Source organism: Cynara cardunculus, assembly GCF_001531365.2.
Source record: "Cynara cardunculus var. scolymus isolate 2C chromosome LG 16, CcrdV1, whole genome shotgun sequence".
Taxonomy (NCBI): Eukaryota; Viridiplantae; Streptophyta; class Magnoliopsida; order Asterales; family Asteraceae; genus Cynara; species Cynara cardunculus.
The window spans coordinates 21,470,401-21,483,342 of NC_037543.1; the positions used below are offsets into that span (position 1 = coordinate 21,470,401).

At 30.6% G+C, this 12,942-nt stretch overlaps 1 protein-coding gene across 2 annotated transcripts; it reads right to left on the minus strand.

The window, feature by feature from the left end:
* Positions 1-1,442: 1,442 nt before the first annotated feature.
* Positions 1,443-5,794, minus strand: LOC112529803 (jasmonic acid-amido synthetase JAR1-like). Of its 2 annotated transcripts, none has more exons than XM_025141209.1 (4): positions 5,430-5,794; positions 3,835-4,132; positions 3,493-3,594; positions 1,443-2,858 (listed from the first exon to the last, which is right to left on the minus strand). In XM_025141209.1, the coding sequence occupies exons 2-4, from the start codon at positions 4,116-4,118 to the stop codon at positions 1,490-1,492; spliced, it is 1,755 nt and encodes a 584-aa protein (XP_024996977.1). In that variant the 5' UTR covers positions 4,119-4,132; positions 5,430-5,794; the 3' UTR covers positions 1,443-1,489. The 2 variants fall into 2 exon arrangements, with proteins under 2 accessions (XP_024996977.1, XP_024996979.1); XM_025141211.1 differs by having other exon boundaries at positions 3,835-4,203; positions 5,430-5,514.
* Between the last annotated feature and the right edge of the window lie 7,148 nt (positions 5,795-12,942).

Sequence of the window (12,942 nt, forward strand, 5' to 3'; positions counted from 1 at the left end):
ATTTTAGATTTTTTATATTTAAAATGAGATGTTTATCCTGTATTTGATTGTGTTTATCTGCAGTTAGTTACACGAATTCAGATATGGGATGGAATCGGATAGGGATGAAATCGTTTAGGGATGAACGGGTTTAAGAGTTTTTAAGAGTTTTAACCAAAATGCTTTATAATATAGTATAGATAACAGTCTCATTTCCCAAAAGTCCAAAGTTTCATTCCATATCAAATTGGTGGAATGATAATTCATTCTTATTTTCATTCCCAACCTAAATCAAACAACCCCGTTAAAAACCTGATTGGTTAATACGGGTTACAATTTTGGAAGTTGGACCAGTTAAGTTGTTTTTGATACACTAGACAAGAGGAACTGAACATGGATCACTGTTCCACGTTTGACAGAACTTTTATGTGAAAATAACAAAATTGGAGTGGAACAAAGTGGAACAAACATGTTCCACCCCTATCATATGGAACAAAGTGAAACATACTTATATTTTATCAATATAATCTCAAAATAAAATCTAACTCTTCTAAAACATCAAATATACATTTTAATCATTCTTTAAATTTTATTTATTGTATTTTATGTCCTCTAAATTTTAACTTTATTGTCCTTAAAATATTGTTTTTATACAGTTTTTTATGTAATTTGTTAAATAAAAATAATACAAAAAAATGTATAAATAACAACAGGAAACTTCAAAAACATCTTATTTTGGTGTCATTTTAATCGTCTTGAAGAAATCTTTCTAATTATATATTTTATTATAAAAAATATTTATTTTATTAAAACTTAATAAATTACATAAATTTATCGAAATATATTAACAACTCATTACGAATAAGTCAATATTTTACTTATTTTGTTATGTAGCAAACGCTACAGTCATTCTGTCACGTTCTATCTAGATACCAAACGCATCCGTTTATGGTTCAAACATACTCAAAAAGTTAAGTACTTTTTAATAAGTTATAACCAAATAACTTATTCAAAATAAAAACAACATTGACACGAGGACGGACCTGTGTTGGCGGTATAGGTGGCACGTGCCACCGTATTATTCCTCCGTCGAATGGTAAATTGTTTTAGGTTCGTGAAAGGTGCAACCGTATCAATCTGGTGTGTACCACCGTATGTATTTTGAAATTATAATGAGAACAAGTTTTATTTAGTAAGGTTGGTTTGCAAGACTTTTATTCCACCCCAGACCCATGTTCGAATCTTGTTAGTGTCATTTTCCTAGTCAAATGAAAAAATTCCGTATATTTGTTTCTTATAGTCAAACAGTGTCACCGTTTGAACTTTTTTCCCTATAGTTTTTTCTTATAGTCAAATGGTGTCATTGTTTGAAAAAATTTCTGGGTCCGTCTTTATATACACAGATAAAACGTTATAATCAGATATAATTCTAAAACAAACTGAAACTGGTATAACAATTGGTAGAGTTTAAAGAGACCATTTATTTAGAACCCCAAATGGAATAAAAACCTTAATCAAAAGCCGTACTCATATAACTCTTGACCACATTGTCGCATAATATCTGTAACACACCATGGTTAATCGCACCCACGCACCGTGGTGTCTTAAATTGGTTCAACACCGTCCCTTGTTCGATGTAATGATCTAGAATCTTCCGGAACGCTCCCTTCGAAAGAACCCGAAGCTCGAGCGCTCCAATCGCTTTCGTCTTTCTCGAGCTCACGTAACCCGCATCCACAAACGATAAATCTAGCCGGTTGCAGCATTCTTTTAATAGCTCGTCACTTGCTTCCCCACTCACCTCCCAAAAGATCACGTAATGGCCCGGCTCTGATAAAAGGTCAACGTGGCTCGTAAAGTCAACCACCTCGAGTTTTTCGGCCGTTAAGAGTTTGGCAGCGGCTTCCACGGACGATTGTAGATCTTTCTCGGTGTTTTTATCGATGTTTATGGTCAGCATTAGGTTTCTTCTGCAAACGAACTTGAGCTCGGGGGTTGAGTTATGGAATCCGGTCACCTTGACCACGTCCTCAAGCCGGTATCGGTACAAACCCGCAAAGTTGGTGACCACAACCTCATACTCTTCGCCCACCTTGACGTCAGTCAAGCCCACAGATTTGGGCTCGACCGACGTGAAATTAGAGTTAGAATCAGAGTCAGAGTCAAAATCAGTTTGACCCTGACTCAAGGGTAAGAACTCGAAATACCCGATATTAGGAAGAACGGTAAAAGTTGCCATTTCGGGGGGCAATGTTGGGTTAATGTTTACTCCGATCCACCCTTCGGACGACCCGTAATCGGCGCTCTGTAACTGTATTCCTCCGGCATAGTGTCGAAGTTTTTTCAAATATGGTTCCATGGATCCCGTCATGATCCCATAAATGTACTTGGTATTGGGAAAGATCTCCGGGATGAGGCCGTACCATTCGGTTAAACCCGAGCATTTCTTGTGAATTTTGTCAGCCAGTTCCGGGTTCGGTTTCAGAATCTTGGACATGGCGGTTCGGACCGATGGAACCGTGATTCTGGTCGATAGAACCCCGGTTCGTAAATCGTTACAGAGCTCTTCCCAGACTAACTCAAAAGTCCTAAAGGAATGAACAATGCTATGGGCAAAAGTGGAAAAAATGACTTGGATTTCTTCATGAAAAATAAGGCCACAAAGGAGATGGCAGTATAAAGATTGATGAAAATCGGTCCCGAAAACAACCGCGTCCGGGCTGCAAGATGGAGTTTGCATCGCTTTCATCGTTTTCTTGTACTGCTCGCTACTATAGACATTCGTTGTGGCGGTTGCCGCCGTTAAACCGCCTTTCGTTTTGAACTGTTTGCTACCGTAGATAAAGCTTAGAGACTTTCCGTTTTTGATCGGAAATGCCCTGATCAAGAAAAAAGATTCCTAAAACGAGTACGAAATGGTATAGAAATCGATGTAACATGACGAATGGCTCGATTTGATTTGACTGTTCAACAAAGTTATGGTTATCGAGATCGTGTTAGCTGATGTGTGACTTGAACAACTTGATTTGATTGTCCAACAAAGTCAATCACATCAAGAGTATGTCTAATTGATGTGGGAACCGAACGTTCCAACAAAATAGACCACATCGAGACCGGTGTTTAAAGAAAGACAAATTACATCAAAATGTAACGAAGTTTATTTTAATTCCTATTTATAGTAACAAATAATTTTTTTTCTCAAAGTTATATAATTTTCTTTATGATGTAATAAAATGTTACAAATTTTCTATTTTGTACCCATTTTGATCGATAAGATGTTAATCTTGTAACATTTGATGACGTTGATATCAAGTTTATCATCCACTTTGCATCTTTTCGTAAACAGGTATCACGTCATCAAATACAATATTACATGATTAGCAGGTTACTGGTCAAAATAGATACAAAATCAAAATTTTAAAACTTTATTACGAGAGATTGAAGGTAATTCTTCATTAGACCAACCAAAATTTCGTCGTAATTGGATGCATTTTTTGTTAGACATTAAAATACCTGTTTCTAAAAGCAAAAGAAGTCCGATAAATCTGCATGGTTGTTTCAGTCAATTTCTCATTAAAGGGTACAAACTTGGGCTTCCCTTGAGTAGTCCCAGAGCTACAAACATAAACAAAGCGATAAGTAAAAATGACCAAAATATCCTATCCCTAAACAGAAAAGACATGGAAAAAGATCAAAATACTCCGTATAGAACGATAGGTAAAATAACCAAAATACCCCTGAAGCGGATAAGTAAAATGACCAAAATACCACTAAATCGGATTGTAAGGTAAATACCAAAATACCCTTGAACGATAAGTAAATGATCAAAATACCTCTGGAGCGGAAACTTATTACCTTAACGTAATTGTGGTGATTGGGTTGCCGGTGAGGACCGGATAGGGTGCACCATCGGCTATCTTTTGAATATAGGGCTCAAGATCTTTATGGGTAACGAGAGGAACACGAGAGCTATAGGTTTCGGGATCAGTTCTACCATGAAGTCCCCATTTTTTCAAGTATTCCGCTTCACAATTTTCTTTCAAGATTGTCTTTAAAGTTTCGGTTTGAACCCTTTTCGCATCTTTCGTCAAACCTTCAAATTCTTGAATCACTTCATCACAATCAAATCTTTTCTCCATTTTTCTCGATAAACCTTGAATTAAACAGCTTTGAGTTAAAACACACCGTCTCTTTGTCAATTGAATTAAACGTTTGAACGTAATCCTGAAATAAATTTATCAACTCGAGAGAAGAGTGAAGAAGATGATGATGATGAATGAGATGAAACGATAATCATGCAATGAAAATGAAATCAAACCCAGGAAAGAATTAAAAAAGATAAGTGCTTTTTTCATGTTACATTAAAGAAATAGAAGGAAAAAGATGAGGAATATGTTGTGTCGTAGACTTTTGGGTCAACTTGGTCAGGTCAGAGTTTTACAAAGCAATTTTTTATTCACAAGTGAATAGGAAGTGTGAATTGGCCTTTTCTTTTATTAAAATAATGGAATTTGAAAGGTAAAAGAGGATAATAAGGAAGTGAGGATAAAGACAAACAATATTATATGGTTTTTTTAATAAAAAAATTGGTGGTTTTCTAGACTTTTTGATTCAATGGACCTTGTACTAAGTGAATAGACCATATGTATATCTATCAAGCTACCCATCAAAATCCAATAAATGCAAATCACCTCATGTACCCACATCAAATATAAACAAAACACACTCTTTCTTCTATCTTATCCGAATAACGTACGAGAAAAAGAGTTAATTTGAGAAACGTAAGGATACATCATCACTTTTGATTATATTTAACTTCATGTACACCTAAGAATTGTGTTTTTCATAAGAATTAACTCAATACATCTCATTGATATTAATCTTCACTTAAGATTAATTCAAATATAAAAATCTATTCTTATCCTTTCCATCCATCGAAACCCAACTATATATATATATATTACAAAAATAGCAAATGCATCAATTTTTATGATAAGATTTTATAAGCAGAGAACAGATTCATGCACTCTAAATGAAAATGACATCATACCCATATAAACAAAACTCTGTGTTTTTCATGTTAGATACAAAGAACAGAATAAGAAATATGACAATTCTTGTTCTTGTTTTCAGAAAATCAAGAAGATTGTACAGAAAAATGAATAAAATCTCTTTAAAATAATAAATAAAAAACCAATAAACAAATATGCATATAAAACTATATATATACACACACACACAGAGAAAAGTCAAAATCTTTAAAAGGGGATCAGAAAGTTGGAGAATCCACAAAAACACGTCTAATTTAAGTTAGACAGCAGATTGCAAACCATCAGAGATCGAGGATCACGATGATTTATGCAGGATTTGAAGAACACACAGTGAATGCACCAAGGAACACACACAACCACAGAGAACAGAGCTATTTAGAGAGAGAGGAAGAGGGGTACCAATGGTGGAAAATTTGTGGGTTTGTTATGAAACAAACAGAGGATTCATGGTGATTTGGAAGAAAGTGCTTTTTGTAGGGAGAGAATTATGAGGACTTTAGAGAGAAAATGAGACAAAGAATGGTGTTGCCATTTTATGGTGTCTACACGCACAAACATAAGTCAGAGACCATTCGCGACCCTCCATGATAAGCATACAAAAGTAAAAAGTCTTGAGGAGAAATAAAGATTCACATGTGAATGCTTGGTAAAATAGTAAAAATTTATTTGAAAATGTATATGTAAATTTATGCCTGTTTATTTATATTTTTATTAATTATTTACATATGAAGATGTATATGTGAGTCCATGTTTTTCTTTACTAATAACTGACATGAATCTTTGATTCAAACATTCTCAATTTTTTACGTCTCTTATTCTAACTTCCTCTATATATACATATAGGCGAAGGATTGTGTAAGAAGAAGAGTTAAGGTGAAAAATATAAGAAGAAATCTAGATTATTGACCACTTTTAATCTTAAACCCTTCCATGAATGACACTTGATAAGGGGATTGATCTGATGCATCTTGATGCATCCAATGATAGAGATTTCTTACGCTCACCACATTAACTCTCATTCTCACCGGAACCCAACCTTATACATAGAAGCTATATATACATTTTATTTTATTTTATTTTATTAAGATAATGTTTAGAGGGTTTTTCTATCATATAGTAGTGCTTACTAGATAAGAAATAACGTTGTTTACGATACTTTTTGACCGAGATACAACTCAGTAATGTGGAGAGACTTCCGTATCCAATAAAAAATATCTTACCTGATTAATAAATGACCATTGATTATTAATGTTTAATTATTTTTTTGCTTGATTTGGGTAACAGGGAGAAACCTAGACCCTTTCATTTTCTCGACAATGGTTGTTTAAGCCCGTATTTTTAGCAGATCGGATGGGTTAGGTCTAAGGGATTGTCCCATCTATAAACAACTCTAATCTAATTACACTTGCGTAAAATCGTGAAAATGACGTATTTTCGTAGGTTTTTCTAAAACGAGTAAATGAGCTTCCGTTTGATGTGGGAATTTGAAGAGAATAAGAAAAAACAGTCATATGTATAAAGAAAGAAGAACAAAAAGCATTTTCCAATAATAAGCGTTTGAATTGTGGATCTAAAATTCTCCTTTCTATTTTTAGAAACAAATCAAACAGTCCATAAAATCACATTTTTACAATAATAGCGCCTATAAATAGCAATTTACAACCTCTTTTTTATTTATAAATAATTGATTGTTGATTTGTTTCTTGGTAAAATAAATGCAAATATATATATACACTATATTATAAAATATTTCACAAAAATTTTAAAAAATTATTTTTTATACATAAAGTATTGTTTATTAATGCATATTATTCAAAATTCAAGATTACAAGTAAAAAAATTGTGTGTAAGTACACAAATTATTAAAACTTCATTTTTGAAATTGTGTAACTAACTATAGATAAACATAATCAAATACGGGATAGACGTCTCATTTTGAATATAAAAAATCTAAAATGTAATTAAAATAGTTATTAGTTATAATAAAATACATAATTATTATTTTTATAAAAATTATATTATTAAACGATAAATAAATTACTTCGTTATTAATCTAAATAAAATATTAAATTAACAAAATTACACAAAAAATCATAACTTTAAGTAGTAAATATGATATTAATATCAATATTTATTTTTTCAAATTTTTATGATATATTTAAATTTATATTTTATTCAAAAATAAAAACATTATTGTGTTCTCAAAACCATTAAAAACCGTATTATATTGATATAGACAAATAATAAAAGAAACATTAAACATTGAGATATATCTCGCTATATTATGCGAGCACCCTTCTAATATATATATATATATATATATATATATATTCTAACAATTGAACCATATTTGAATAAAAAGGAAGACATTTTTTATAATAAATCAATTACTATGTTGAAAACGTTTTGTTTTATAATAATCAATTAATAAAAATGTAGTTTAATATTTTATATAATTTGTTTTCATAAATTATTTATAAATATTAAATTGAATTCCGTTTCAAATCTTATATATCAAACGCATCAAAAATTCCAAGTCTAAATCCCTTTAATTCCTCCATTAAACTAAATGCCCCAAAAAAATATTCATTTCCAACCATTTCTCAAATTTAAATACTATAACATGAATTACATATTTACTATAATTTATAAAATATTATTATTCTCTACTAAATATTTAGTTTCAATGATTTTCATTAGTAGAAAGAATAAAAAATTGTTCTCTTTCTTAAGCAATCCTTTTTTTGGAGAATTTTACATTTTTTTTTTCTACTTTCTCCATTTTGAAAAAGCGTTTTAGAGAATTTGTCAGAAAAAATTCTTCAAAATCGTTATTTTGAAAAATATGTTAAAGATGCTAATATGGCATTTGCCGAGAACGTTTGGTATATTTTTTTGTAGGCTTTTTTAAAATGAGCAAATGACATTCCGTTTGGTATGAAAACTAAATATAATAAGAAAAACCCATCATTATACCGAAAGAAAGACGGAAAAAATATATTTTCCAATAATAAGCAATTGTCGATGACAAATATTAAGTACCAACGTAATTCTATACTTATAAATCTATATTGCTTTCAATATTATGTTCTTGTAAAATATAAATTTATGGTGTTTTACAAGAACAAATAAATTTGCAATAAAAAGTCGATTATGATCGCTTAAAAACGAGTAATTGCCATTTTTCTTTTGTACCCAAAACGTCATATTTTTGTAAGAATCATACGTCGTAAAATATTTCCTTTGTTCGAAGAAAGAAATATGATATTTCAAATTGCACCGAGGTTTCAAAAACATTTGATTATCAAGTAAATATTCACCAGGTCCACGTCAGAGACAGCAGGACAGTCATTGCATCATTCGTGCAGGTCGCATAAGTAAGGATATACAGAAAGGGGAAACGAACTTGGATTGAGAATCGACCCATAAAAAGAAATTATAATACTGAGGTTATTCAGTTTTGTAACTGATAAGACGTTATTAGATAAAATACAATAATCCATACCTTTTCTCCTTTCTTTACTTTGTGCTTTTTGTTGCAAGAGATGGTTGATGCAAAGTTGTTTGTGGGCATAAGGATATTTATAGGCTTTTTTAAAATATAAATTTTATTTAATACGTACAAGTTGACACGATCCGTTCGGTGCATTTGTTTTACAATAGAATTGGATAGGATTAGTATCTTTGGTGTTTGACGGGATTAAAACACGGAGTAAATAAGTTATCTATATAACGTCTGGTAATTACTAATAAGAAAATAACATGATAAAAATGTTAAAATGATCTGATTTTCCCCGAAATGATGTTTAATTCTTTTTTGCATTATGTAATAATAATTATAAATGACAAAAACATGGAAAAAGGTTGGATGTTGTAACAACTCATACCACATGGATAGAAATTGTGAGCTCTTTATAAGTCTTAAGTTATGAGTTATAAATAACTTTCATCATGGTTTTAAGTTAAATATAAAATTAATAATGATTAAATAGGAACATACTTTCATAAATTTCTTTATTAGAACATTTGATTTTCATTTTTTTTTATTACAGCAATGTAATTTCAAATTATTTTTTATTAGGACATCGTACTTTGAAAAATTTATCTATTACAGCAATGGATAACATGTTACTTTTTACCGTTTAACCTCTTTACTTTTTTTGCTTGCTTGGCTTCGATGAAATGATGTGGATAACACATCATTTTGATGACATGGCTAAAAAAATATTTCAAATTATTTTTAATGATTTTCATTTTTCATTGATAGGATTTAAGAAACATTTTTTTGATTTTTGTTATTAAATCGCATGCAAATTAAGTATTCTAGAGTAAAATATTTCTTAAATAAATATGATATATTATTTTCGAGATAACTATTTTGTTTGTAAAAAATGTAACACTTCTTACTTTATTTTAAGGTTGTTTCAGAATTTGGGATGTTAGATGTATAATAAAAATACAAAAATACATGAAAAACTTATTATTTAAGATAAGGATTGATTTAAAACATTTTCTTATTGTATAATTTCACCTATATTTCTACTTTTAATTAAAATTTCTTTTTCTTTTTCTTTTTAATTATTTTATGTTAATCAAATTAATTAAAGATAATAATTAAATTTTTTTGTCTTATTATATATATAAATATATTGAACGGTTCTATTTATTTGACCATTTTTGATGGTCAAAATATTTGGCTAAATAGTTTTTAAAATATTGATTTAACTTGAAATGTCAAAATAAAACGACCAATGAAGCAATAAATATAAACGATATAAAGTGTAAACCATAAAATGCGATTAAATAAATAAGTCAAAGATTATGGACTTTCTATTTTTAGAAGTCAACTCTTTTTGATAAAAAAATGATAGCTAAAATTGACACCTCATTTATTTTATAACCTGACTTTCTATATAATTAATCGAATTAGCCAAGATTTCGTAAGCATTTTAGCATCTTGTTAAATCTACTTTTTATAAATAACAATTTTGTAAGTTGTTAAAGTGTTACATGTGAAACGTTGACATGGAAATGTCAATTACATAACTTATTAAAGTGTTACTTATCCAATTTGTTAAAGTGTTACTTGTCACCTGGCAAATAACATTTTAAAAGCTTGTTAAAACATTATTTCATGAATATTAAGTTCATAAAAAGTAGGTGTGGAAGTATTACTTACCCAATTCGCTAAAGTGCTATTTATCCATAAAATTAAAGTATCACTTGTGAGATATATATATATATATATATATATATATATAAACCATTATGTCAAATACAAACAAAAATTGACATATATATATATATATATAAACTTGGACTGCGTAATTGTGATGACCTGGATTTCAGACATCGGTTGAGGTAATTTTTATGTGGTTATTTTGTGAAATATGTGATAACATGCATGTTTACTTAAGAAAGTGCATGGATCATATATACATGAGAAGGTGATTATGTGCATACATGAGAAGATCTTAATTATATGTGTGCGTGCATAGGATAATATGCATGTAGGCGAGGAAATGATTAAAATAAGAAAATAGGCAACCTTCGTGGTTAAGAAAGAGAAATTTTTATAATAAGTTTCCACCGCTTGTAGGTTTTTATATTAATAAATCCTCACCGCCTTTGTTAAAAAATATATATATAAAGAGGATAAAGATAAAACTTTATCTTATCTTACTTTTGGGAGATCTTTGAGAGAAAAATAGTGTGTGGCGGTGAAGGTTTTTCTTGAGAAGAAATCTTGCCTAAAAGTGATTTGGAGATTCTGTATTCATTTGAAGAAATTGTTGTGCGATTTAGATCTTCAAATCTGTGCTTAATAAAGTGAGTTTTTGTTTCTAAATCATTTGAATAATGTTATTTGAGATATGTGGTTTTGATGATTGATTTTGAAGAAAGAATGGTAAAAATTGTTTCTAACAGTTGTAGACGAGTTTTATGAATCTTGTTGTAGAAATTGTTTTGGAAAATAAAGAAGATTTTGCTTGTTTAAAGCAGTTATGGATGATATCCTATTATAAGGATTTAAGGAGATTTTGAGTTTGAAAATGATATTGAATGAACTATTAGTTCTTGAGTTTCAAAGTTTTGCGATAAAACTGCTTTAGAACCATTATTGGTAAAAAAAAAACTATAGAGGACATTCCTTCAAGACGATTGTGATTTCGGTATGTCTTCGTTTGGAATTAATCTATAGATTTTGATGGTTAAAACTATGGAGGCTGTTCCATCAAGACGGTTGTGACTTCGGTCTGTCTTCACTTGGAACTAATCTATAGATTTTGATGAGAAAATAAGGGTGACATATCAAGAAGAGGTGTATCATAGGATAAGGGTGGCATATCAAGGAGAGGTGTACTTTCGGTTATAAGGGTGACACATCAAGGAGAGGTGTACCTTTGGATATAAGGGTGGCATTTGTGTGTGTGATTACTATGGCTCTTACTATTATATCTCTTAAGAATGCAATAGTTTTGAGTTCTTACTTCTTTGTGATTTGATGACTCAGGGATGTTGCTCTTATTAGAAATGATAGTAATGATGTTATTGAGAAGAGGAAAACTTGGCTTATGGCCAAAGGTTTTGGATAAACTATGCTTTTGATAAAGTGTTTGTTTTATGAGGAACCAGAGAGACTCTGGTTTTTCCTTGAAAGGAATCAGAGGGGCTCTGGTTGGTCCTCACAATAGAACCAGAGGGTTTTGGATAATGGTTTCATACTGATACAAGTCTTTTTACAAAGTTTTTATTTAAACCAGAGGCTCTGTATCTATTAGATAGGAGCTTTGTGTCAAAGTTATGTTTTAAAAGTGTTCGTAAGATTTTATACTTTTATTTTAACTTGGAAACTTTTTATACAAAGAAGGACGAACCAGAGGGTCTCTGGTTGGTCTTCACGTTGAACCAGAGGGCCTCTGGTTGGTCATGAGTTTTGAGCCAGAGGCTCTGGTCAAACTTGAGCCTTTTATTGTATACTTTTATATACTTAGGATACTATCTTATCTATGTTTTGTGTTTAACTTCGTACATTAATGAAGATTAACTTGAGAAGAACTCTGGTTGGTATAGCCAGAAGCTCTCATAGAGGAACCAGAGGGGATCTAGTCCTGCTATCTTATGAAAAATATTTTCTAAGTCCGGATTTTTGGAACCAGAGGATCAATAGACTAAATAAGTTACGGATTTATATTTCTATTATGAGAAAAGTTGATTTAAATAATGTTTTGTTGATTTCCGCCCCGCAATTACATAGAAAAGGGGATCTCACTAGACCTTCAGGTCTAACCCTCATTTTGTGTTTCAAATATGTATTGCAGGAACATCAGAATATAGTGATAGTAAAGGAAAAGGGAAAATATGATTTGTTTCCCTATGTGCATAGCTATGTGAAGTTCCATCTGTGGATGTGTTTTGAAGTTAAATGTTATGTAGTACAAGAACATGTATTTTGGAATTTTTGGGTTGTGTATTTTGTAATATAGTTTCTTGTACTTTGGACTTTTGTGGGATTAAACATGTATTCCTCTGAATGAATTATATGTTATATGCAATGTGAGTTATGGGGTGTTATAATAACATTTATGAACACAATATGAACATAATAAGAATAGCTGCTACACGAAAGGAAATAAATAAAAAAATAGGTACGAACATAATATGAACAGCTTGTGAACAATAGTTCTTTCATTATGAAAACATTCAGGAGCGAGCCAATGTTGAGATATGTAGCTAGTATACATATGAACAAAATATGAACACTTGTGAACAATAGTTCCTTCATTATGAACACATTCAGAAGCAAATCAATGTTGAGATATTCAACTAGTGTACATATGGACACAATATAAACAGCTTGTGAACAATAGTTTTTTCATTATGAACACATTCAGGAGTGAAACAATGTTGA

Excerpts from the sequence above, each read along its gene's own strand:
- LOC112529803 (XM_025141209.1), bottom strand. The coding sequence starts at position 4,118 with ATGGAGAAAAGATTTGATTGTGATGAAGTGATTCAAGAATTTGAAGGT. Across the intron at positions 3,595-3,834 it reads ATCACCACAATTACGTTAAG|CTCTGGGACTACTCAAGGGA; the intron begins GTAATAAGTTTC and ends TTATGTTTGTAG. Across the intron at positions 2,859-3,492 it reads TCTTTTGCTTTTAGAAACAG|GGCATTTCCGATCAAAAACG; the intron begins GTATTTTAATGT and ends TTTCTTGATCAG.